The sequence below is a fragment of the Artemia sp. Qi Xiang Cuo genome, chromosome 13, assembly GCF_049724085.1.
Source record: "Artemia sp. Qi Xiang Cuo chromosome 13, ASM4972408v1, whole genome shotgun sequence".
Lineage (NCBI taxonomy): Eukaryota > Metazoa > Arthropoda > Branchiopoda > Anostraca > Artemiidae > Artemia > Artemia sp. Qi Xiang Cuo.
Window position 1 is genome coordinate 38,461,856 of NC_142806.1, and position 27,987 is coordinate 38,489,842.

Here is a 27,987-nt window from a genome sequence, read left to right on the forward strand (position 1 = left end):
GCATAAAAAACCAATTCTTTTTATGTATCTATTGATGTTAAAATTCGGTTTTTAAAAGTTTCGGTTACTACTGAGCTGAGTCGCCCCTTACGCACAGTTCGTAATCACGAACAGTTCGATTTATTTTTTTAATGTTTATGGGTCTTATGTAAAACGTAAGTACACTGTTCAAAATGAATATAGTTTTCAATAAAACGTAAATGACGCAATAGGCTTTAGAACTTTTACGGTTGGGGGAGGGAGTTGTAGTCAACTCTTGTTTGTAGTAATTTTAGTTGTTTTAAGTCTGAATTGAATATTCAATTTAATATTTACTTGTTCTAAGATTTATTTATTCATCTATATCAGTATCTGTCACCTTTGTGTTTGATATGACCATTTCTTTTCGTTTCGGGTTTCATTTATTCTTCAACAGTAATTTGTGGTCGTTTTTAGTTTGAAATATTACAGGAGTTTATTTCTGCTGGTATTAATTTTAATATGCTCTTTGATTTTCTTTGAAAAACTTCTTTTTGGAAGGTCTTTTTAAAATCAATAATATGAAAATAATTCATTTTGTAGTACCATATGATGAAAAATATGCTACGCCAGAAAAAGACAAGCAAAACTTTAGAAGTAAAATCAAATTAATACTATTCAAACGAACAAAAAAAAAATGTTTTTGATGTCAACATATTTGTAGCAATTAGTTTGGTTTCACTGAGTTAATACGACACTGATCTTCATCCTTGCTTAGTTCCTTTAATCCTTTCCTTTCAAACACGTTTAAAATCAATTAATTAAATACAAATTTTAGCTTAATAAACCTTTTGAGTTTTAAGTAAAGTGTATATTACAACATAGTCTTTGGAGGGGGGCATTAACTACGTAGTCATTCCTAATAATTTGTGGTTATTTAAGCTCGGATTCATCGCTTGACTTAGTTTATCTTCGTTTTGGGTTCTGTTTCTTTATTCATCATAATCTTTGTTAAGTTTTGCTTCTTATTTATGTTAATTTCTGATCGATCAAAGTTTTAATATCACACTTTACTTTATGTTGAAAAATTGGTGTAAGCCTACAATTGGGGCTATTGAGAATGAAAAATATTAAGAAGATAATTACTTCATCATATGCAGAAAATTTTTAGTTAAAACATTTGAAGGAGCTTTCACTACTTTAACTGAACTCCCTTCCTAATGTGCAAATATAGAGCCCAAATTAATAAATTTTCTGTTTTGCCATGCGATTCTTGTTTCAACCCTTGTACCCGTAAGTTGAACCAACGCTGACGAAATCAACAAACGAAAATAAAACAAATGGAAAATACATAACTTTGTCTATATATTTACACATTGGGGGTAAAAAATAGCGGAAGCGTCTTCAAAATGTGGGGACTACAATTTTTCTGGATATTATGAAGTAAGAATTGTTTTCTTAGCATGTTTTCTTCTCAATAGCACAGTTCTAGGTTTATACCGAAAATATAGCCCCAGTGTACAAATTTATGCCTTAGAGCCATCGAAGATTATTAAGTATCATCTCTAGGTAGTCATTCTAAAAATTGTACAAAAAAAAATACTGATTTTAAAGAAAGCAAGCTAAACATGCATTGATGTTGTCGCGAATCGCCTGAGGTTAGCCAACCACCTTTTACCCGCCCAAGCCGGAAGACTTAGCCAATGCTGCGTTAGCAGTTGCTTGCCCTTGAAGTATAAGCGGATTGGTTTAGTTTTGGTGTTGCGTTCAATTTCAGTACAAGTATAACGGAGTTAAAGATTTAACCTATTTTTTGTGACATTTCCTGAATGAAAAAATGCCGAAGATATTTCTAATCAAAGACAGATTATTAGAGCAGCAGGTTAAATTGATTCCGAGTAAGGATGCTATTATTCCACAGAATGAGGATACGCCGAAATCGCCGTTGGACTTGACTCCGGAGATTCTCGGTAAGTTTAGACTGTTTTCTTACCCCCCCCCCCATACTCACATAATTTCAAGAGTAGGCCCGTCCGCCCTACATATATAATAGGTTGTTTTTGACGGTTGTTTTACACGGTTACAACAATTAAGACGGTTGTTTTTGGAAAGTGGGGTGAACAGAGAATTGAATATTTGTCTTTTTGCGTATTAAGGAATGCATTTTAGGATTTTTAACATATTTCGGTACGTGTATGATATCCCGACCAGAGGTATATCATACAAGTGCCCATGTTAAGAAAACAATTCTTACTTCATAATATGCAGAATAATCATAGTTAACACATTTTGCATGTGGCCCCGCTATTCTTTACACCCAACTCCCGTGGTTATGTAAACATAGCCCAAATTATATATTTCCTATATAGGCTATTCTCTATTCTCCCAATACGTCACACAGTCTCACTTGTTTCAACCCATGTATCTGTAATTGAATCAGTGTGACAAAACAAAAACTGGAAAAAAAAGTTACGGGTGGCATAATGCATAGAAAAATATATAATTTAGGCTATATATTTGCATATTTGGGGGGTTGGGGGTAATGTATAGCGAGGCTGCATGTAAAATGTGTAAGCGATGATTATTCTGCATATTATGAGGTAAGAATTGTTTTCTTGACATGGGTATTTACTGTGGTCGGGATATCATACAAGTTTCTTGCAGAGCCTTTCCTATGAGTAGCGTATGCTGAAATTGATTATATTTAGCAGACCTTAGCTTAAACATCAGTCTACATGGGGTTCTGTTGCGGAAGAGCATGGACATTCTATTGCCACTTCAATTATGTAATATAGAATAGACATTGACTCCAGTAACAAAGACTCTGAAGATACACGAACAAATTTTTCTTTAGAAAACCCATGTAAAATATTGTCATCTTTTCATTTGCCACGGTTAAGCAAATTGTCAGACTTGCTGTTAAAAAAGGATAGAATTGAATCAATTCGATATGTTTTATTATCATGAATTAGTTTTATATTAGCTTGTTGTGTAATATTATAGCTTAATACTTTTCAATATAATTATTGTTGTTGCTAAATTAAGTTTTGAAACGCTGGATGCAATAATAAGCAGTTCACAATTTCATTGTATTACTATGATCTAGAAGTGGTTTCAATTCACGAATGTTTATGTGGACGGCAAAATGTTTCTTTTAAAATGTAATGGGGCAAATTTGTCGTTATTTTTCATTTCTGTAAGTGAAAATACCACAAAGGTATATTTCCATATAAATACCCCTAAAACGATATTCTTCAAAATCAAGGAGAGGGCACGTGCCCCCTCCCCGTTTGACGTCATTGTGATTTAGCCTAATACGAGTCAAATTTTTGGTGGCATTGGATTTAATTATTTTGTTGAATGCGCCAGATTTAGGAATGATCAAAATATATTTATAAGTTGTCACCCCCTACAAGATCGCCACGCTATTTGCCAGATGTTATACCTTCTGGCAAGGACTTAGCAACAAAGATCATGCGAGTTCACAAAACAAGGGTGAAATTCCAAACATCTGCCATATCCAGCCCTTATTGTATTATCACCGGCTTAGCGTGATTGACTATTTGGATAGTCGAATTTGCGCAATTCCAAAAACTTAACTTGAGAATGAAATCGGTTGTTTTAATAAAATCAGTTTCTTCGTTATAGTCAATTAAAATGTATCATAGGGTTCGGGCTAAATGTATAGGGCTATGCTATGTATTTTGATTTTGGGTGCCGAATGCGATCTTTGGCTGATATGTAACCAGAATGGGTTTATTTTCATGTATACAGTATACATAAGTATACAGTGCAACCTTTTAAAGAGGAAGGAGAATGTTTGCTTGGCAAAAAAGATAATCTCAGTATATTCCTAGCCACTCTGGCATAAGTGGTAATCATCAGGTTGATGAAATAGCAAAAAATGCTATAAATATTGACCAACCAAGTGGGAGACCAATCCCGATTAGAGATATTTACCGATGGAGACTATCAGATATTAATTTTAACAAGAATAATCCTATCCTTTCCCCCTTTCCCAATAAGTATTTTTCTAAAATTTACCATAGAATTCGTTCTGGAACTAATGGACTAAATTTTCTTGCATTCTCGTATAAGTTTTCTAATTCAAGTGGTTCAATTCCCCTGTCGCCTCTTTGCAAGCATTGTAATATTAATAATGAAACAATTGCCAATTGCCTATTTGAATCTAATATGCTGACGTCTGCAAAACATACCTTGCTTTGTAAAGTGTTAAAATGCTTCAAACACCACAAAATCTCACTATCAGCCAAGAGCCTATCCAACTATACCTGCACATAGAGCATATAAATCGACATCTATCATCTCATAATTGAACTCCTAGAGTCGAAAGATCTACTGAAAGATATCTGAAAATATCTAATAATTATGAGGCAATCAAGCCAGTAGCTCTGTAGCCCACAGAGTGAAGCAACAGCAAAAGGGCTAAATAGTATTACTGAAAAGCCCGCCTGCTGTTAAATAGAAGAAGAATCTCATTGAATAGGCTTGATAAACCACATAAGGGATTATCCTACGTCTTTCCTTTGTATTTTTGTCAAGAGGTTGGCTGTGTAGTCCTAACTATGGTAGCGAAATGTCTTCAGCACGATTTTTGATACTTGTATGTCCAGTGGGATTTTGAATTCAAGTTAGTGATTAAATATGCAAATGCAATATGTAAGTTAGTAGTTTGACCCAAGTAACTTCCTTTTAATTAGTGGCTGGATTAGCTTTTATCAAAATTGGAATCAAATGTCAAATTCTCTCCTGCCTATTCAGAAACACACATATATATATATATATATATATATATATATATATATATATATATATATATATATATATTATATATATATATATATATATATATATATATATATATATATATATATATATATATATATATATATATATATATATATATATATATATATATATATATATATATATATATATATATATATATATATATATATATATATATATATATATATATATATGGTTATAATGACAAAAATTTTCTCTGCATCCTAAGAGCCTCTTTTAGATGCTAACCATGATGGCTCAAAACTTGGTTTTATATATATATATATATATATATATATATATATATATATATATATATATATATATATATATATATATATATATATATATAACCAAGTTTTGAGCCATCATGGTTAGCATCTAAAAGAGGCTCTTAGGATGCAGAGAAAATTTTTGTCATTATCCTGTTTTGAAGGACAAATGAAAAAATGTTTTTTTACTTTATTCTATCAAAACTTGTTACCCTTTCTCTGAAATAGGAAGTGTTTTCGACTGAAAATACCTCAAATTTAAATTGCTATATTGGACATTTAGCCTACTGTTGCTCGCTATTACTTTTAGTTACGTAATATGTTTATTATTTCTTGTTATGCATATTGATAATGAACATGTCCCTGTTACAACCTTAGTTGAGGAATTTTGATCACTTATTTAAATTTTCTTCTTCTTGATAGAGCTTGCTTGATTGCACAGAGGTGCCATAATGTTTGACTAAAAACTATCATTCCCGTGGTGTTTGCCTGGATCAAAAATTCTCATCTATGCTATTAATGCTTAACTTCTTGTCCGTGGCGATTTCAATACTTAAAATACTTAAACTAGCTACCATAAGAAATAGGAATTCAATAAAATATTCCTTTATTTTATCGTCAAGGCCTCAGTTCTAACGGTTATCTATTTCATGCGGAAATATTCAATTGCTTCCTTTAAATTGTATTGCTTGGATTGACTTAATGCAAGTTTTTTGAGTCATTGAACTTTTCTGTGTTTACTCGAAATTTTCAAAATAGTTTTGACTCCGCCTCGTCAATTGCCTTTGAGCTAAATAATTTTTAAGCTATTGAATTATCTCTTTTACCATTGTTTTTTTCTCTCATTTAAAAAGTTAATGCTTTTGTTAAAGATTTGACGAAAGAATACAAGCGATTATATTAAAAAAAAAAAAAAAAAAAAAAAAATAAAACGCGATTACCGCTGCACCCTTCTCCCTAAGTACAAACAAAATAACTGATTTGAAGAGGTGGTAAATAGGATCCGACTGTAAAACATTGAGTTTAGAATCTCCGACTATTGACGTAACTAATGATTTAAGTATTAGGGTCAATCCTGCCCTTTCTTCAAAATCTCTAAAAAAAAACTTAGATACTTTCCCATAAGATGGGCCTTTCTAAAAAGTCAAGTTTGGTTAATGCTAATGAAATAAAATTAAATGGGATGACTATATAATAGTTTAGAAACAAATTTGGGCTATATATTTGCACATTGGGGGGAGTGGGGGGGGAAGTATAGCATATATTAAATACGTAACCTAATTTAACCTAACCTAGGTACCTTTTTCCCCATCTAAACTCCAGAAAACCACAGTTTAATATCGTATACTGTACGCAATTAAAACCACGCTAGATAAAGTATTACTCTCAGCGGTGTCTTGAATCATCTTGTATCAAAACGGGTTTTTCAACGCCCGTTTGACTGTAGCATCTCTTATATGACTTCTTTAGAGGGGCCCATCTAATGCGAAAGTACCAAAACTTATGTTAATTTGACCACATTCAAAGCAATATATTAGCTATGCCTCTATTGTAGCCCATCTAGGCTATTCTAATAACCATTCCAATGATCTTTGTTAAAAATAAGGGTACTCACAGATTATAACGACCACACTGTCGTTCTTGATCTGTTGTTGACCCGGTTTGTTTGTGTGCACTCGGGAGATAATTAGCTTAGCTGGAGTGAGATAAAAATACTATGCAGTTACATTTTGACTAAATATTTAAAATATACGGTTGGGTTAGCTTAGATTAGCTATTTAACATAATGCGTTCTGATTGGCCTGCTTTCCATAATTCTCTGTTGTAGTTTCCATAAATTTGTTACTGAAGTATTATATTTTCATCAAATTTTGTATATTTCATTATGATTAACCTAACTTCACTTCTTGAGTGTGGTTACTATAATATGTGAGTACCAAAATATGCAGTTCTTAAAGTATAGTTTTGAATATTAATAGAAAATTTAAATCCAGAATTTTCTGTGTCATAAAACAAGGCCCGTGATTACCGTGTTTCAAAATGGTCAGGCATGAGTTTCTTAGTGATTATGGCTTTTTTTTAACAGTTAAAAGCAAGATTATACCCAAGTTTCGATTCAGGTGTAGGGCTCGACAAGAGGAAGTCGGCACTTGTGTATTATATGGTAAACACCGTTATCGACTGTACAAGGAAATCAGACAGGAAACCCGTCAAACGGGTATTTGTAACAGATAAATAGAATGCAAAGCGTAATTCAAACTTGACTTCTTTCGTGTGTATCATATAATGCACAAGTACCGGAAAGTCATTATCCGTTAAATATCCCAGCAACTGCAAATATCGATTTAATATTTCTTCCCCAGGACTATACCTGTTTTTTGTTAAAAAAAGGCTAGGGATAGAATCCACCGTAAAAGGTTAGCAGCCAAAGACTGGGCTTTTTGGCTCTGTCTAGCCAAAAACCCCGAGTTGGCTGGCTCCTTGTACTTGCTCTGTACCTTGGTCCTTCGACCCTTCAGAAATTCTCCCTTTGTTCGACTGCCTGGATCTTTAAACCTTGCTAGGGCCGGCGGGGCTCGGTCATAAGTTCCTGGCATTGCGTTATTCTGTCGGTTTTCTTTTTCAGTGGTCATTTGCAAGACTTTTACAGACTACAGCAATCCCCATGGTTACAAATTCATTTGCAAGAATTGAGCTAGTCTATCTTTAACAGTTAAGTTGCTAATTCAGACAGCAGGAAGTTATGCACAGACAGATCATTTTTCATACCTACAGCTTAGTGAGGTCTTGGGTATTGAACCATGTTTGGTATTTTCCACTTAGCTTAGTTATTTCAAGCTTCTCTTGCTAAAAACTTTTTGTAGGGAATGGGTTTCGATATTGACGGCTTTGTTGTATCTAAAGGTCCCAAAGTTAGACATGATAAAACTATTTTTTTAACATCCCCCAATTTTTTTTTTTACTGCAAATCTGCTTTCTTGAGATAGAACAAAGATATAACTGGGTTTCAAAACATTCACCTTAAAGCATGGGATTTTCCTTTCTTGCTTTTATTTTTGCTCAAAAAGGAAATGATAGTTTTTTAGGTTAGTGGAAATGTTCCATTCGTTGCTTTCATGCACACACGCGTAGTTTCTTTGATGAGCTGCATCCTTTTGCGGTTTCCGTCAGGGTTTCTCCGTTATTCATCGCCAATCTCAACTTATTCCTAAATTTGACTGTGAGGCTAGCTTGGGAAGCGTTAGAGGAGTTTACAAAATAGAATTGGTCGATTATTGAGGAAGGGTTTTATTACATATCTCATCAATATTCATTAAATGCTAGATCTTCTTGAAGTTAAATCCCTCTGGAAACTTGAATAGGCTCAGAAGGCTTGAACCTAAGTTCACGCTTCAAAATACTTGAGCCAATGCAGAAACAACCCCAATAGTTTAATTCACCCCCCCCACCTATTTCTTCACCATCATCTGCGCTTGAAAATAATTATAATAAATTCAGAAGTTTGTAAACAGGAAGTTCTTTTTCATTAACAAACATCGATTCTAAAACTAAAGTTTAAGATTTTGTCTAACCTTACAAAGGATGTACTTCTAGCCATATTTGCCGGATACGCATGAATCACTGACAAAAGCAATAAAACAGATCTATTATTCTAGAAGCATAATTGTTTTCTGGATACGACTCTTTGGGTTATCTGTCAGTCAAGTATATTAGTTGTATATCATGTTTGTTCTAGCCTCCTTTTGGAAGTAGCTTCTAAACTTTTGCCATAATCTTCTTGATTGCTTTTTTTCTGTTTTTATTGTAGAGTTTTATTAGATTAAATAATTAGAAAATAGCTCAATATTTACCAGACATTCAAGACCCTAGATCTTTGATATTCTCTCCGTCCGCTCTTTTTCACAATGTAATAAGGCCCTGCGGCTTTGACCAAATTCGTCGAGAGCAGGTTTTTTTATCCTGTTTTTCTGCTTTGAAGCATGATGATGCTAGCGGTCAAGGCCAAAATCAGATGTGGAATATGTGTGACTGACAATAAGATATGAAAAAGGAAGTGGTGTCAGACTTGGGTTTTCGTTAAAAGTATATGTACAGATTCAGAACCTGGAATTTTTCCGTGGGTTGATGGAAGCAACATCCCAGATACCTGAAATAATGACTGTCCAGACTGAAAACTCATGGTCAAAACTCTGGTCATGATACCACTACGAACTTACTTTTAAGAAAGGCCTTAGTTTTCAAGCAATAATAGTGATACAAAAGAAATCATGTATAAGAGCTCAGCGTCAAAGAACTGAGGCTAATATAACTTCCATCAATCTGAGACGACATTAACGAGATTCTTATTAAAATCTTTAGCTGCTTCTGCGATCAATGCAAATTCTATATCAACCTCTCGAGTCTATATTATCGAGTCTATATTAACCTCTCCCTAAAATGGACGTTGTATTGCAACGTCTATAGGTTTCTCGTGTCTTATTCGGTTATCTAATATGTTAAATTTTTCTTTTTAAAAGTCCTGCTTCTCCTTTTCCTGGTTGCAACAATACTTACAGAAATTCAAAAATTTGAAATCAAAACCTTTTTAAGGTTAAGCCTTCTTAGGCCAAAAAGCAGGCTCGTTCCACAGCTAAAGTGCCTGATCATACAGAAAACCCTGTTTATGATCACATAAGTCATTCCACCTTGTTGTAGCACAGTGGATTGATGCTCTGCTTAGCAATACGGGGCCTGGGGTTCGATCCCTTCCGCAGCGAGGCCTGGCGACAAGCTTGCTTGTCCCAGTAAAAAAGTCATAGCAAGTGAAACGTCAATTCGACGCCCTATGAGCCAGCAATGATTTTGGACGATTTTTATTCTTTTAAAGTCTTTCCAGTTTTCTTTATTTGCTCCATTGAAGTTTGAAATATGGAATTTGAAGCTTTTTCGAATGTGACTGATCTATGAGTCTCACATATTAAACAGGCTTAATGCTTGATCCTTACGTAAGAAAAATACTGATCGGTACCCTTCTTAGTATTTTTGTGCAAAAGGTCACGAAATGTCACTTGTAGTTTTACTTTAATTGACTAAATTATCTTACTTTCGTATCTCTGGAATAATACTTTCCGTCGTTTTAAGCAAGGGAAGTTATTTTTTGGTTTACTTCCCAAGCGAAAAGAACAAGAAACTTTATTCCATGCTTTTTTAGTTTAAGTTAAAAAAAAAGAAAAAAAAGAACATTTGGAAAAGTTGTAAAGCCCATGCTGTTAGATAGGTCGCTCGTTTATTCCTTGCACAATTTTTACTTATTGTGTGCTTGTTTTATTTCATTTATATTTGAGCTAGTATTTATTTCAAGTCATGATCATAAAAAATTTGTTCTTTGTTTTTGTGGTCTGATTTTCCTTAGTTTAAAAAAAGGAGATTACTAAATTGCACGTTCTTTCAGAAAAGAAAACTCCGCCAATTGATGAAAGTAGAAAAGATTCTACAGAATGTCAAGATGGTAGCAGAAGTAGTTATTTCCGTCTCTTTTCACATCTTGAAAGTGGATCAGAAGATGAAGAGTCTTTGTCATCCTTACTTGCGCCTCCCAGCTCCTCACCTACAACTGAGTTACACCTCACACCACCTTCAGAAAAACCCCGATTTTTACAAGTTTCAGTAATTCAGAGGGCTCCTGTATTAAAGAAATTAGAAATGGAAGAGAGAGATCTACAAATCACACACTCAGAGAACAAATATGACAGTCGAAAAAGAGAATACTGTACGGTTGATCCAGTGCCTGAGCAAGATGCTCCACTTGACTACAGAGTTTGTAAAGACAATGAAAGTAGCGATGATTCAAGTTCGTCTTCTCCAAGACGGAAACCAAGTGATGACGAGCCCATTGATATGAGATTGAACAAAAGAACATTAATTGTTGAAGCTTTGACTCGACGGATTGCACGGATTTTAACCATGAAAGGGATAAAATTTCGGGGCGATAAAAACTATGGTGGTGCTGAGCAGGACTGCGATAACGGATCAGCAAGTGGTTCTAGTGGGGGTAGTGCTGGGAGTGGAAGTGGTGGTTCTGGCAGTGGGTATAGTGGACGTTCATTCACTTTCAGTAGTGGAGGTGGCAGTGGTGGTCTCGGGGGACTTAATAACGGACTTGGTGGCCGTGATGGTGATGACCGTGATCACATTCCACCGTTTGGCACGACAATGGTTCCTGCTGACTGTTTAACCCAGTTTGACTTCAGTCGGCTAGGAGAAATTGTTCAGTTAAGTGACCTTATCCAACCAAGGAACAATCCACCCCCGTATCATTCGACTCAGGTGAAAACTGAGGAAAGGGACAATTGTGATATAGATTCTGCCTTAGCCACTCTTTTGCCTCTTAGTCCTAATTCGAACAGTGGTTCAAATTTACTTAGTAGTTCCTCCTCGAACCTTACAATCATGGATAGTTTGCATAGTTTAACCCTTGATGCTTTGGGTAACCTAGGTCTTAATTTCGGACCAGATGGAACTTTACAACTGCTTCCACAAGCAGGGACCAGTGGATCAAGTTCAGAACTGTTCGATCTTGGTAGTGTCGTGGGGGATACTGATATGGTCGAAGGTCACCAAACAGAACTTGATGCTGCTTATTTAATCGGTGGCCATGAAAATGAATCACTTAATAATATTCAAATTAATTTCCCAACAATAGACGCCACAGCAAGTGTAAGCTTAATTCCAGATTACGCTGATGTGAAAATCTTCCCTTGCCAACAGGTAACTACTTACCTTATTAGTCTGTGACCAGAATTGTTTTAAAAGAAATTTAGCCTCTTATTAAAGCTTTGTTTTTATTTCCGTAGACTTGAGAAACTATTATATTTTTACTATTTGTAGCAGTTATTATATGTCCCAAGGAAATTCGAGTCGTGACAGTTCTTCCAAGTCTTCTTAACAAACAACATGATCCTGTAGATTGGTTGCATATTTCCCCTAGAAAAATTTTGCGTTGTGCGGTACTTGCATATGTATCTTTGTTTTGCACTAAAGGTCTAGTCACTTTTGTCACTAGTCACTTTTGTTTGGGCCTTCTTCCCCATCGGATTGAGGATTTTTTTTTTTCTATTTACTCGCTTCCCTAGAAGGCCCTGACAATTACTAATAATAAAACAGGGTATTTTTATGCACAGTAATAAGGAAGAAGAACGGTTGAAGCATAAGGAAAATGCAGGGAATTAAAGAAACATCATTAAAATGTTCGTAATCTTAGAAGTGGGCATAATTCTAAAGTAATTGGATCGAGTTAAAAAGAAAGGTATACGACATATAGGAGGTATATAAAATGTATGGTACTGTTCTAATATCTGTACAACACGCCAGAAATGAAATTCGGTTAGTGCTAATGAAATAAAACAAAATATGATGGAATGATGAGTTTGTGAACAAAATCGGGCTATACATTTGTGCATTAGGGGGTCGGGATGGGGGTAAAGCATAGCATATATTAAATACGTAACCTAACCTAGGCTCCCCCATAAACCCCAAAAAACTAAAGGTTAAATATAGTTTCCAGAGTGAGAAACCCCTGAATACTTGTTTATACATCATTACATAGCGTCAGATCTTTGCTTTGGTCGAGTGGATGCATCGCGTGTTGTACAGATACTAGAACAGTACCAAATGTATTTTTCGAGGCATCCTCCTGAACACCCCCCCCCCTGTAGCTACCGGAAATATTCCATCTTGGGGTGGCTTATTTTTGCCTTTTGAAGTGGTTTCGACGAAAATCTGAATTTGAATTTAAATATTTGAGGCCCCTTCCTATACCGTCTCGCCTACTGGAAGCTAAAATAATTATGACTTATTTTTCATCTCCTCTTAATAATCCCACTTATTTTCCATCTTCACTTAATTGTGATTCTTAATCCATCCCAATTTTTGATCATGCGCATATTTCATTTGTTTTGATGCAATTGCCATTCAGAAATCCAGATAGTGGGAGCGTGAATCGTGGAAAATGACCGCTTTGACCTTGTTTTCTAATCTAATGCTATTGGAAGGCCTACGAAAAGCAAACGATAACGCAGACGCGGATGTTTACGAGTGCTAGTACAGCTGAAGGGTGAAAATTGAAGAGATCAAAATAACCCTTCCATCCTTTGTTTACGTTCTCATGTTTGCCCTTGAGCCTGCCTGAGTTCACGGAATTTTGTTTGTTGTTTATGACTGCTAGAGATTTTGCAAAAGATTTTTTCTTTTGGCAAAACAAAATTTTGGATATGAAGAGAATTGTTGCTGTTGCGTCGGGTCTTTTTCTGTTTTAGCGAAAAGGCACGAGGCAATGTAGTTTAAAAAATAACCCTGATATAGAAGAAAAATCAGTACTTATCTGTTAGCCAGTACATACTCAATAATTTGAATCTATAAAATCTGATAGTAACCGGTTTATTATTGCTGTTAGTATACCTAGACAATTAGCTTCAGCTCAGTGGAAAGCTACATTATAGCTATATAATGTAGCTTTCGCTCCCGACTCTGTCGAGTTTTCTTTGTCGGGAATTTAATATGTTGTGTAAATATGGTATTAAAAATAAAACCTTGAACCTAGTTGGTATTTCGGTTAGATTACGGTATATTTTGCATGCAGCCCCGCTATACTTAACCTCCCCTCCCACTAATGTGCAAATATACAGCTCAAATCATATATATCCTATTTATCTCCCAAGCGTCTCGAGTTATTTCAACCCCATACCTGTAGATCCAAAGGTTGATATAGCTAGGGTACGTTGTGCGGATGAAGGATGACAGATTGGCGAAGGTTGTTCTTTTCGGCCAACCGTCTAGGACTAAGCGGAAAGCAGGTCGTCCTCATCTGGGGTGGGTGGACGTCATAAAGAAAGATTTCAAGGAAATGGAAACTTCGTGGGAGGGTGTAAAAAGGGAGTCTTTGAATAGATTGGGATGGAGGAGGAGCGTGCGTAGCTCTGTTTGCCTCGGGCGGCTTGCCGCTGCGGTGAGTTGTTAGTAGTAGTAGTCCCCCAAGCGTCTCAGTTATTTCAACCCCATACCTGTAGATCCAAATTGTCCAGTGCGTACTGGTTAACAGATAACTACCGAAAAATAGGAGAAATTCCCAAAGTTAGTTTATTGGGTGCTGGTAAAATATGAAACTTGAAGGCTAGAAAAGTGCTTTTGGATCTCTTGACCCTCTAATTTTTTGAGAACCCAGTCAGGTGGACCTGCGTGGGTTTATGCCTTTAATCATAGCAAAATAAGAGAAGATGGTGGAGTTTCATTAAGAAAGTTTTAAGGGCTATTTAGAACAAACTTTTGGAGAGCACACTAAAATACTTGATAATTTTAATACTCGGAACTTATTGTATTTTTCAAATATTAAAGACTCCCTCCCCCCAAAAAATTTACATAGACTAGAGAGGACTTATTTATTGGACGCTATGGATTTTGGACAATTTGAAATTAGGATTCGAAGGATAGAATTTAAGGACGAACATAAAAGAATTCCTGATCTTAAGTGAGTTTTCCTAGAGTTAAGGTACTTCAGATGAAGTTATCCAAATGGGATGGACTATTTTTTAAAGACCAAATATTTATATTAAGCGTGAAATTTTATGGTAGGCTATTTGAAATGAATGTGCCAGTTTTGCACACGTTTTTTCAAACTTTACTGTCCAGGAGAAAATTTTTGCTGGTTTGTTTTTCAGAAAAATCTGTGGGCTTAAAAGTTCTTGACAAAAAAATATACTAGTTCGAAGTTTTTGATTGTCCCAACTTGTTTCCACAAGTGTATATACGGCCCAAAAATCGTAATGAATACGACCTACTGTGGAATTAGTATTGACTCAGTCCAAAAACGTAGTAGTCAGTACAGTGGGATGTGTTTTATTTGTGGGATGTGTTTAGTTTTGCAAAATTTTATGCTAAAAAAAAAAGAATATTAAGCAGTAATTTTTTTGGTGATTTGCAGTAATGGGCCATATATTAATTCATCAAAATAATATGAACTTTACACGTGATTTTTGTTGGATATTAAAATACTGTGCTTTTTTCAGACATCGAGTTGCAATAAGCTTCCCAACTACCTTGACAATCTAAGACGGGATAGCCCGGATGATGGTTTGGGCTCACTTGGAAGCCTTAGTCCTGAATCCTTCATTCATGTCGATCAACCATCAACCATGCTTGACAACTCTTTTTACTCGCAGCAACAGTCACCTGGTTCATCATGTAATTCTCCTACGCCGTCAGTCGCCGAATCAGCGATTAGTAGTCGCAGCGATGCACCTTCTGTACCTGGCTTACAGCTCAGAGTTTCTGTTCTTCAGCAGCGAGTAAGTTTCTAAATTTCTGCTTCGAGTTCATTTTGTTTCTTCTGTGTGAGTATGCATTAAAATAAAAAGTACAGGTCGGATCTTTCAACACCGAGCTTCAATTATTGCGTCAATATCCACTCAAATTCTTCCATTGCATCGATCAAACGGACAAAAAATCTTAAATAGCAGATGCAGTGGAAGTACTTTTATGATTTAGCAACCACACTCAAGAAGTGAAGTTAAGTTTATCATAATGAAATATATTAAATATGATGAAAATATAATAGCAGGCCGCTCTGAACGCATTATATTAAATATCTAACCTAACAAACTCTATTAAACATTTAATCAAAATATACCTGCATAGTAGTTTATCTCACTGAGACTAAACATCAAGAACAAAGTGTGGTCGCTATATCATAAGTACAAGTACCGCAATGGATATATTTTCTGGCAAACTGTATCGTACAAAATGCAACCAAGGGATGCATGCCAGGGGATTCATCTATTTAAAGTTTAAACCTATCTAAAAAAAAAACACGCCAAAAACAGAAGTTTCTTCAAAATAAGGTCTGAAAGTAGTTTTCTGCAAACTTTGTGCCCCCTCCCCTTTATATAAGGAATCCTTGGCTCTGGGAATCTTTAAGTAAAACTTTGGCTTGCTCATAATATCACAGTATCTTTTTCTGCTTTAAATTCAGCTTTCTTAGTAGTCATAAAAAGTCCTTAATTATTCAATTTTGCAGGCAGGATTAAAAATGAGGCAATCAAACTTCTTGTACCATATCTAGTAGTTTATATAGGATTGTGGTACACACGTATTATGCAGAACACACTCGAGAAGTTTGCTTTGTTTGATCTGAGTTAACCGGGTTTTCTTTCGCATTCGGTTTTAATTAACCTATTCTTTCGTGAAATAAGCAACGATACAGGTATATTTTAATTAAATGTTTGGTATATAGAGGTGGTTAGGTATTTAATATAATGCGTTCTAGGCGGCCTATTTTCCATAATTCTTTGTTGTAGTTTCCATAATTTTGTTACTAAAGTATTATATCTTCATCATATTTTCGTATATTTCATTATGATTAACCGAACTTAAATTCTTGTGTGTTTTGGATAATACGTAAGAACCAGGATTATTTCTTATTTATATCTCTATCTTATTTGCTTGCATGTGAGAAAGGAAATAGTAAAGCCCAGAATTGAGGGGATGAAAAAGGAGCTTGTTTAGCTGTATTGGCCTCAGGCGGTATTATACTGCAATGAACAGCAATAGTATTCTTCGTCTGATATTGTAATACTGAGATTAAGCCATCAATACCAAATACTTGAGACCAGGCAAACAACTGCTTGGAAGGAGATGATCCTTGTGGCTTTTAAAACTGTTAAACTGAAATTCAAAGCAGATTTAACTTGAAACTGCATTTGATTCATACACTATATTCATCTTTTTCACAGATTCCCGGTTACCTTTTTCTAATTGTTAATTTTTCTTTTATTGACGGCACAGCTTGGTATTCCGGGAGACGTGCCGATAGAATTTGTCAACGGTGGTCATGGGATAAAAAATCCTCTAGCCCCCCCTGAAAGTTCAGCTGATGAAGAAAAGGGGGGTTCCAGTTCCCGACTGAAAAAGGAGATGCAGCAGAATATGATAAAAACCGAGGAAGGTGGACAAATTCGATACCAATGCAAGCTATGTGGCAAATCATTCAGCCTCCAACGACTATTGAATAGACATATGAAATGCCACTCTGATATGAAGCGATATTTATGCACGTTCTGTGGCAAAGGATTCAATGATACTTTTGACTTGAAGAGGCATACGCGAACGCACACCGGTAAGTTAGATCCAAATTCATGCATTAGTTTTAGTTAAAAAGATTAGTTAAGTTAACTGGGTAGCTTTGATTTTGGTCACTACTAATCAAGGAGCTTGCGTGATAGTTTTCCCTTCATATTTTTCCCATTTTGTGCCACGTTTCATTGCATCAAGCGAAGTCAGAAGGAACATGGGGCCCTTCCCGTTTTGTGCCGCGTTTCATTGCATCAAGCGAAGCCAGAAGGGACATGGGGCCCTTCTGGCCCTTCTATGCTGTCTCCCATAATTCTGAAATCAACCGGGTTTCCCGCATGATTTCCAAAGTTTATGATGTGAATTGTTATTTTTTTTTACAGGTTGGTCCCTCTCTCTTCCCAAAATAAGCTCCAGGTGTATGCACCTGCTTCAGATGCCTATCTCTGGTAAGAAGAGGAAATTGTGGGTTGGTTATTGTCACCATTCCATGTGTCGGATTTTTTATTACTTAAGATTATAGTGGCATACAGAAGGAAGAAGGGGGAGGGTGTATATAGGTAATCTCCTTCACCCCTTAAAATAGGTCCGAAGACATCCAGGGGATTGAACATAGATGGCATAAAAATGCATTTTTTTTGTGGTTTCTACTAATTCTACTAATGGTTCCCAGATATTAAGTTAATTTCAAGAATTTCGTTACGCATTTTTGTCCCAACAAAAATCATTGTTCTGAAATGTGTTCTGATTAGTTTGAAATGGTAGTAGGAAGCAAGAGCCCCCCCCCCTCGCCAGGGACTATGCTCTGGCCAGACATGTGTGCACCTGGTCACTTTTTTTTTAGTAATAAAAACAAACAGTACCGTTAAAAAAGCTCCACCAGATTTGACAGTCGAGCTCGTGTCAAAATCATGTATTGGTTTGCTTGTACATGGACCCTAGAACAAGCAAGAGCACAAATAAAATCTGGTTTTGCACTCAGCTGCAAGTGATTTTCCATAGTCTCGTCCCCTCCCCCATCCTCTATGATGGCATTGATTTAGCCCGAAGTCCCAATGGCAATATTTTTCACTGACACTCATGTTGTTTTCTCATTGACTACTACTCAGTCAAAACTTGCCTAGAGTTTGGTTATGCGCAATTTTAGAAGCACAGCAATGGAGTGTGGCAATCCAGATATGCAGCTTAAGTCATTTTATAGACGGCACCGTGGAAAACGAAATTTCTAAAACTAAACTTGTTGTTAGCTTCAATGAACATTCTTTTATTATTCTTCAGGGGTTTATTTTCGAAGTTCTGTAAAAAAAAAAAAAATCATAGAGAATGACTTTGTCTATGTTGAAGCTGATTCATGTTAAAAGGTAATTTGTCTTGACATGCCTTGCTTTTAGGATCAAAAATACAATTTAAACCCGTGAATTCATCAATCTTATTACTTCGTGGTATTGAATTTAGGCATAAGACCGTGAACTTGAGACAAGTTGCTTTAAGCCTCATTGCCGTGGGTTGTTCTTGCGGTGTGAGAAAAAACAAGTTAGTTCAAAAAATCCAATTCAATTTTAAAAGAGTAATGACATTGCATCTTGGCGTCTCCTGCAAACAAAACCGTTATCTGTGCTTAGTGCCTCAAGGGATGGAAATATCGCGGTTTTAGTTAAGTTGTTTCTGTATTATTAGAAAAGGAAATGGCCACTCTTAAGCGATGCTATCATGAACGTTTTTCGTCAATACAAGAAATAATTTTTCTTCCAGTTCTCCATCTTATAAATAGCTATGGTGTTTATTCGACTACTTCTCTGAAGCAACCTTCCATCGGATGCTTTTTAACCTGGCGGCTCTTTTGTACATAATATATGATACCCCGCCTCTTCTTTTGCGTAGCTCTGTTGTTTCATTAGTCAAACCTTTCATGATAATGCTTGGTAATAAAGAGCAAACCTTGTGCTTCTTAATAGAAACCGTAGTTCTAAGACAAAATTTTGAATCTAATTTTCCGGCTCATTGCAGATTTTTGTGTAGAATTCAGCAGCTTTTAAGATTTACCCATCACAAGTAATTAGAACAAGGAAATTTACATGATCTAAGAAAGGGAGAAACACTCCAACAAGGGTATGATCTTGATAGTAATTGCACATTAAAAATTTAGCGTGATTAAGAATACTTGAAAGGAGGTTTCAGGTCTCTACCTACGCAAATACGAACCGTAGTAATTTTCCCAAGAAGGATGGGCAAAGGGTACGTGTTTATTTCTTTTCTTGGGTGACCGTGTCAAACCAGTGGCCATAGAATATCGAAGGAGGGTACATTCGAATGGAAATGCACAGGTCTAATGTCCTTTCTCAGACACAGTCAAAGATAAACTTACTGTTAGTTTCGGAAATTGGTGGTGACAGATCAGGCAAGACCCTTGTGAGCACATTTACATAGTTCAATTTCGGAATTGGAATGTTAACCAAGTGGCCACCATGACAATACTTTATTATAGAATTTAGAAAAACGAAAAAAATGTTAGGAACAATAACTCGTCCCTTTTTTCTTCTTGCAAATAATTCTGGTACTATTTTTTGGTGCGTTATTCTCAAAACGGGTTTCTACATCTTTAATAGTGACCAGGTGCTTCGTTTGGTTCTATCTTATGGAATCAGGAGACATTCCTTCTGCACTTGTTACTGTGGTGTGCTTCCTTGGTGTGATGAACCTGCTGGACAAAGGAGCTGATATTTTTACAGCAACAGTGAGAACCCGAGCAATATCTAACTTAAACGTGAGAAGGTTCCTTTTTGTCTCTCATTCTGGAGACTATGGTGCCTGTGTAGCGACAACACATTATTTACTAACAAACAATGGGGATAGTATATGCACCACTATTTAGATGTCTGTATAGTATTGCTCAAGAAACACATCGGTGAGATCACTTCCCATATTCCTGTATATTCCCTCGCTCTTCGAGGTCAATCAATTGAAATATGTTTCTTCAAAGTATCTTCCTGTCATTCTAAAAATATTACTGCCCACCGAGCAGTGCCAAGAAGCGATATGTACCTGCGTATCGTACCACTTTACTTACTTATTTTGCACCAAGAGATAGTCGATTTAACCCATCTCTTTCTTCATATGAGAATCAGTTTCAGACATTGCCCCTCTCATTGTGCCAGTAGTTGGTTCAACAAAATCGATATCATCGCGCAATTCCCTGAAAAGATCAATGCCTAGTGCAAACGTTGCCAAAAGATTTTAGAAATTTACGAACTGTTACTTGACTGGGTGTAGCCACATCTAGTATAAACGTTACTTCGCTGTCTTTGCAAAATAGTGTAATTCTACATTTAGGACGAATAATCTGACCCCCTCCCCTCTCTCTAAAAAAAGAATACGAGCATTTTGCTTAGCTGACTTAGTCACTGATTTCAGTCATGAGTTTGCCTGCAGAAATGGAACACAGTTCATTGGCAACATATTTTACGTAATTTTGCTTAAATATCAATGCGTAATGAATCTAAATAATTTAGAGAAATTAGTTGGGCAAAAAATAGCTGTAAATGAAAATTTACAAATTGCAAATAGAAATTTTAATAATGTACTTTTTGTCACCATCAAATTGCACTTCAAGTCCGCATAAAATACAACTCCAAACAAAGAACACACACCAAATCAAACAGATATTTTTGTGTAGCCTGCAATATTTGTCTGAATTTTTTATAGCAATAAGAAATGAATTATTCTGCCTAAATTCTTAGGTCTTTGACTTCTCTGGGGCGTTTTCTTTCTCATTGAATTTGTCATAATTATTGCCTGGTTTCAGGCGACGTTTTAACCATTGTTCAAGTAAATTTTCTTAATTATTCTGTTGACAAGAATCCATTCAAATATTGTATGAGCCCACGGCTATGCTGAGACTATGTGTGTTAGAATTAATACATGGTCAATTTCACATAAACGTTTGGTCGTTTTTCGGTATTTTCCCTTTTCTAGACTGTTTTGTATTTGATGTACGTACTCAGTAGAGCCTTGAGCCCCGACCCCCTGAAATTTTACATTTTTCCCCTCAATTTTCATGTAATTTGTCTGTTTTAATTTGTTTCAATTAAAATGCTCCCTTTACCCCTAAAACATCCGACCTGGTTTCGTATCCATCATAGTTCTGTGACGCTACAATTTTACAATGTTTCTTTAATAGGTACTGCACTTTCAAAAATTTTTAGCCGTGGCATTTCCTGTTCCTCTCTTATTTAATTTTCAAGCTCTCTATTTATTGTAACATAACGTCTTTTGATTGTATATTTGATTAACTACGTTATGGCTGTCACCCCTGAAGGTTGCATTGGGTATCTTCATATTTCTGGGATAATTCCAAAAACCACTGTATTCGAAAGGGGGTCTCTTGAGGGCAATGTGTCTGTGAGATCAAAGCGGGGTTGAACCTCCATGGCCCTGCTGACCCTTCCTTTGAAAACAACTTGGTAAAGAGTTTTGGGCAATTATCTCACAAGTTAGAAAGTCTCAGATACGACCTTTAGACGCGAAATTGATGACACGTAAAAAAGTATTTGCTTTGGATCAGAATTGTTTTAGTAGCTATTCTATTTTCAACAGAAGCTTAGAATATTTATATTTATAGGAGTTCGGCCTTACAAATGCGCTCTTTGCGAAAAGTCATTCACTCAACGATGCTCCCTGGAATCTCATTGTTTAAAAGTTCACGGTGTCCAACATTGCTACCAGTACAAAGAAAGAAGGCATAAGGTAAACTTTTGGTTCTACCCATTTTCTTATGGTAGGTTCAGACTCGCTGGAAATACTGTCTCCAAGCGATTCAAAACAATTTCTTGGTCTGGAAACTATTAGGCTACTGTTGACTGTGTTTTTAGTATAGAACTAAGTCAACGCTTTTCTGCCCTGTTTTCATTTTTCTTGAAGACAATGGTTTAGGTTAATAGAGGGAAAATGGCAACGGGGCTGTTGTAATTTATTGAATGATGTTGGAAATCACTTTTCCAATTTGAAATACACCTGTTTCTGTTACAGTTGCGATTTTAATTTCAAATATTCCATTTATATTATGCGAACACCATACTATTTTATTCCTTTAAAATGCTTACGAAGAACAATTTAAGCAAGCAAAAAATAAATTTAACGTTAACGTTGAGCTATTGCACATTGGAATATTAAGTATTTCGAAAAAAGTAAATATATTAGACATTTTTTTTTTCTAACAATATCTTTGGAAAAAATGCTTCTTAGTTGCTTAGAGTAAATGCAATCTACTTTAACTTTAAGATGATATATTAAGTTTTAAAATGAAATTTTCATGGCTTCTATACCCTCTGTGACGATACTTAGAGGGAACAACTTAGCCCATGAATTGAACAGCAGATAAGAAAAAAAAGCTCTGTTTTTAAATCATTCTGACTTCTTAATTATGATTTATCTTAATTTTCTTTACTTGGACAAAGCTGATGGTGGGGATTGACCGATGTATTTTTCTAATGTTTATTATTATTATTATGAATAAGTTTTATCTCAAATGAATAACTACTTTTTGACAATGAAATGTGCAATACTTTAATATTTACAAATGAAAAAAAAATATATATATAGTTGGTAAATTTCTTAATAAGACAGTGAAAAATCAAAAAACTTTTTAGTACAAAAAATAATAATACAAGTCCGAATATTTTGGCTTCACGTCCGGAAGCTTCTATCAGCGAAAAAAACTTCTAAACAAATCACAAAGAAAAACACAACAAACGCTATACAATAAACAAAAAGAAAAACGGAAGAAACTAAAAAAAAAAAATCCAGAAAAGTAAGAACCAAAGCCTATGATTACGCAATAATTCTGGATTTCTTTTAAATGTACGATTTTTTTGTTTGTTTATTGTATGACGTTTGTTGTGTTTTCTTAACCTACGCTTGTGTTGTCTTAACCTATGTACTTATAGTTGCTCAATTGCTCAGTTGCTTATTTTATTCAGATCCAAATTCAAGATATCTGCAAAAAAACAATTTAGGCCCTACTTTTGATATCTCGATTAACAAGTCAGTAAACTGAAATAATATTTAAAGCGTTGGATATTTTTTAACAACAAGAAAAGGCTCAGAAATACACAACCCAGACATTTCTTTGCTGGTAAATGATATCATGTATTTAAATATTAATTTTACTTGATTGATTTTGTCTTGAAGAATAAAATTTGCATAAGAACCCTATAAAAGAATTCCTGGTGGCTGTCTTAGTCTACGGTAGAACATTCAGCCAGTTTGGTTCGACTCCTACCGACGACAATTTTTCTAGCACTTCGCTTCTACTTGTGGATGTCTGGTTTATTCTTTTTCTGTAGCTAGTGGTTTATCTAAGCATAGGCCTATTTAGAGGTTTACATACATAAATGTTACAGAGCAATAATAACAAAAGTGCATTTCGTTTTATGTACTTTTCGGTGGCGCGGTTTGGTCCTTGTTCCCCCCTCCCCTTTTGAAATCTCTAAATGTTTACGACTTTTCCTTATTTTCCGTATAATTGACTATTTCAGCGTGTTTTTTTCTGTTGTGCCCGGTGCCCTTATCTCCAAAATAAATTCTTGGGTACATGCCTGACTTATGAAATTACTGAAAATATCTTTGTTCTAAAATATTAAGGCATGTTATATTCGAATTTCCACACAAAACCATGTACAGTTCCTTCTGTTAAAGTTGAATTTTCGTGCGTCTTCCCTTTTTACGGCTAGTGGTTCAATTAAGCATATTAAAATATTTATTTGTGCTTCTCTGTCTCTCGTTTCTTATACTTCATACCTTTAAAGTTATTTACTTATGAATACCTTTTTCAAATAGTACTCATTATCGTGAGATAAATTTGGGTGGTATTTCTGTTATCCGAGTCAGCATTAACATGTTTGCTTTAAGAGCCAATGGGAGGAAAACATGCCGCAGTTTAATGAGAATGTTTGGTAGGAAATGGATATAATAGCAAAAATAATAGCATTGCTCAAAGGTTGTTGTTATGCTAAAAAGGATGTAAATTCACAGTGTCAAATAAATCGGGCCCAGAATATAAGAACTCAGATCCGATTTTTTTCCCTGAAAAAAAGTTATTACGGTTCTAAGCCTAGACTGAAATGGAAAAAAATATTTGCTACAGGTAATATTCGCAGATTGCATCAATTTTAGATGCGTTCTAAAATAGCTTGCCAAGGCAAGTAAATTGCCATGACCATGGAATAATCCCCCTGAGCCAACTAGGGGCGCCAATTCACAAAAATACTAGGGGAGTGGCAATGATTTTTCTTCAGTTTTCAATGAAGATACAGAAAAGGGTATATTCCTAATAGGGGTGCTACCATCTCGACTAACCGTCACAAGCACTAAACGTCATAACATCTAACCGTCAGAACCACTAACCGTCAGAACCACTAACCGTCATAACATCAACAACAAATTTATAAGTTTATATAATAGTAATAAGTATATAATAGTTTAGAAACAAATTTCGGCTATACTTTTGCACATCAGGGGGGTGGGGGTAAAGCATGGCATATATTAAATACATAACCTAACCTAGGTACCTTTTCCCCCCTAAACCCAAAAAACTAAACGTTTAAAATTTTTAGATGTTATGACGGTTAGTGGTTCTGACGGTTATATGTTATGACGCCTTCCCTTCCTAATATAGGGGGTAATTATTCTTTGTTTTAATTTTTTTTTTATTTTAACGAAAATATCAAAAGAAGTTTTTTTTGTATTTAAAGGAAAATGCCCACCCCATGGGTGCCTCTGGTGTGAACCAGAGTATTCTAGTTGATCTTTGCCTTTATGTTTATCCACTGGTCATGTTTCTTAAGGAACCATAGGGAAATTGAGGGCAGCGATTGGGCAATAAAAAATTCACAAAGACGAACTGATATAATTCCATTTCCCATTATTCAGCACACACAGTAAAGTTGTGTTTATTTGTTTCTTGTTATGGTCGATAAGATTTAAGAGTGAAGGACAGTTTTAATAGTTGCCAATTTATTGCAGGTATACGTTTGTGAAGAATGTGGGCATACTACAGGTGAGCCTGAGGTGCACTATGTCCACTTAAAAGAGAACCATCCCTATAGTCCAGCACTGATGAAGTTCTACGATAAGCGACATTTCAAATTTCAGAACACGAATTTCACCAATATGTTACTCCAAGTGCGAACATAGTCTACTTGTTGCTGCAGAGGAGATGATTTCTACGATGTTAATTGTTGATATATATTTGTTTATATTTTTAAACGGATACCTGATTTTATATTGCGGTTTGTGGAAGAAATTATGGCCAGGAAACTGAATAACTTCGAGTAGTATTTATGAAATCATAGTGATTTAATTACCGTGGTTATGCAGAAAGAATCCAACACACAAAACAAATGCTCCTATCGGTGGGCTTCAGATTTGGCTAATCTCTGCCAATGGAACTCGCTACAAAATTATAACTTAACCGTTTAAAATCTGTAGCCAAACGCATTCTCAAACACATAATTCTTAGACTTCCTACAAAGACATCTCTTTCCCCAATAAGTAGAATGTCACTATATTTCTCGCTAACTACGGATATTTCACTAGTTTTGTTTTATGAATGTGTATATTTCACGAAATGAAGTAAATTCATGAAATGTGCATATAATTTCACTAGTTCCGTTTCATGTATATATTGTTTTGTAATTTTGTAAAAATTTCCTAATTGTTGCTTAAAAATTGAAGCTTTTGTTCATTTCTTAATAACAAGAGATTCGGAAATTTTTAGTTATTTGATTCCCTGGCCAGAAATGGGGGTTGTGGACAATTTTCTGTGATGCACGCTATCCGCTTATTTTAAACAAATTCCTTTATGACGATTTTTGTATGCATGTTTCTGCTTTGAACTGTTTATGCTCCTGTTACACGATGACTAAAGAATTTGCAAGGTCAAACTAAAATCCATAACACTTAATCGATTCAACTATTTTGAATAAGATTCCGGTTGTGAAATATATATTTAGAATTGGTTGTCTAGGACGGACTAAGATGTTACCTTTTAGAAGCAAAATTGATTTGTTTTTATTAAAATTTTTATTTTTGCTGGTTAACCAAACAAACGGCCCCAGGAACTTATGATACCGGCCACGATTACGGAAATGTGTTGCTTTAAGTAATCCAGGGTCAGACTAGTACCCTTAGATTAGCTCATCGATTTAATTACTTCAGTACAAATTAAATATGAAATTATACTTCTAGAATTTTTTGCCTAAAACAAACTATCTGAAGTTTATTTGCTTTTAAAATAAAGTTTTTTTTTGGCTGAAGCAAATAAATAGCTAAAAGTGTTTTTGTGGCTTTTACATGTTTATTGATCGTGTTAAGAGCTTCAAATGGGATGGGCTCAAGTGGTATCCTACCTTGCCAACCCGTGTTTTTCTCATCATTTTCCTTGAAGACCAAAAACCTAAAAAGTAATTCTTGTGCGTAAATTTGATCGCGGTGTTTTATTTCTGGCTTTCGCTCATTTTATGCCGGATTTTGTTTGGCAATGTTGCCTGGTATATTTTTTTATTAGCTCTGGCATGGCTTGTCTATAAATTTGCGTACAGATAAAATTATTTATAGTGATTATTATATGTGTTAGAAAAATGAATCCCTATTTTCCGAAACATTGACCATCGTTTGTTTCTTACGGGATTATTGTGCAATAAATGCGATATAATAAAAATATTATTGTAAGTAAAAAATAGCGGATATTAAATTAGGGAAACGCAAAAGCAATTATTTTTTAATCTTCATTCCTTTGCAAGGCATTTGGCAATACTTAAATGGTGAAAACGGTATTATTATTCGTTTTTTATTCAGTGAATGGTTCAAGGTCGTTCAAAAATTCCATTTCAGTTAGCTTGTTTTGACCCGTTCTTTACTCGCCTCTAATTGAAACAGAACGCATCACCTGTTTTGCCATTTTTTGATTTATTTGACGAGCGAAGAAGTAAAATATTTTTTTTATGTAATGCAGAAGAAATTAAAGTTAATTTTATAGCAGACATCAGTTGTGAAGGATAGTTCGGCTGTGGTAACTTTGATTGGATAATAGGGTTATGTAGGCCCACGTTGCCACAGCTGTGTTTGAACTCGTCGTATTCATAAGGAGATTACCATCAGCACTGGGTCTTGACGATTGTGGTAACTTGGAACGACAAATCTTCAGTAAAAATAAAAAAATGTGTTTGGGGTATTTTGAGTGTTACTAAGGGCCACTTTATCGTACGTTTATGCATCTAAGATAAAGCAAAACGCATGGTGCCTTACTGAAACATTCTTTAAGTACAACAAGCTCAAAGGTGGATATCAGTCTCAGACAACTTGAAAAGCGAATCAAGATTCCCTCTTGAGCCTAAGAATAGAAGCACTTTGTGCATATTCACCTCTGAATAACGATACACTTTCCTTGTGCTGAAAGTTTCGTTCGAACCGTAATACTCGATTTGTAGAACCCATGACCTGCCAATCCTAACTCTAAAGGATGCGGGCAAGCAAGGATATCCGGGTTGCAGTAGTAGCTAGCAACCTAGTAAGAGACGATAACGTCCAATGTTAAGAAATATAATAACCCACCACTCCTAAAAATAGAGTCAGATAAAAACAAAAAGTACGCATCGAAATCAAAAGTTACCAATTCTCAAAATATTGTGCTTGTTGTACTCAAAGGTTTCAGTAAGGCACCATTAAAATTTAAACGTAGAATGAAGGGCTAGAGGAAGATATGTCCTAATATACAGGACATCTTCTGTTTGTTTTAAGTTCTACTATCAGTCCAAATTTTTTTTTTTTCTTATTCAATAGAATACATCAGTGG

General features: G+C 35.2%; 1 protein-coding gene across 2 annotated transcripts; it reads left to right on the forward strand.

The window, feature by feature from the left end:
* The first annotated feature begins 1,698 nt into the window (after window positions 1-1,698).
* Window positions 1,699-27,255, forward strand: ovo (transcriptional regulator ovo). Of its 2 annotated transcripts, none has more exons than XM_089099418.1 (6): window positions 1,699-1,928; window positions 10,471-11,786; window positions 15,080-15,358; window positions 16,845-17,184; window positions 21,757-21,881; window positions 25,158-27,255. In XM_089099418.1, the coding sequence occupies exons 1-6, from the start codon at window positions 1,796-1,798 to the stop codon at window positions 25,326-25,328; spliced, it is 2,364 nt and encodes a 787-aa protein (XP_088955544.1). In that variant the 5' UTR covers window positions 1,699-1,795; the 3' UTR covers window positions 25,329-27,255. The 2 variants fall into 2 exon arrangements, with proteins under 2 accessions (XP_088955544.1, XP_088955545.1); XM_089099419.1 differs by having other exon boundaries at window positions 1,700-1,928; window positions 16,854-17,184; window positions 25,158-27,249.
* Window positions 27,256-27,987: the final 732 nt, after the last annotated feature.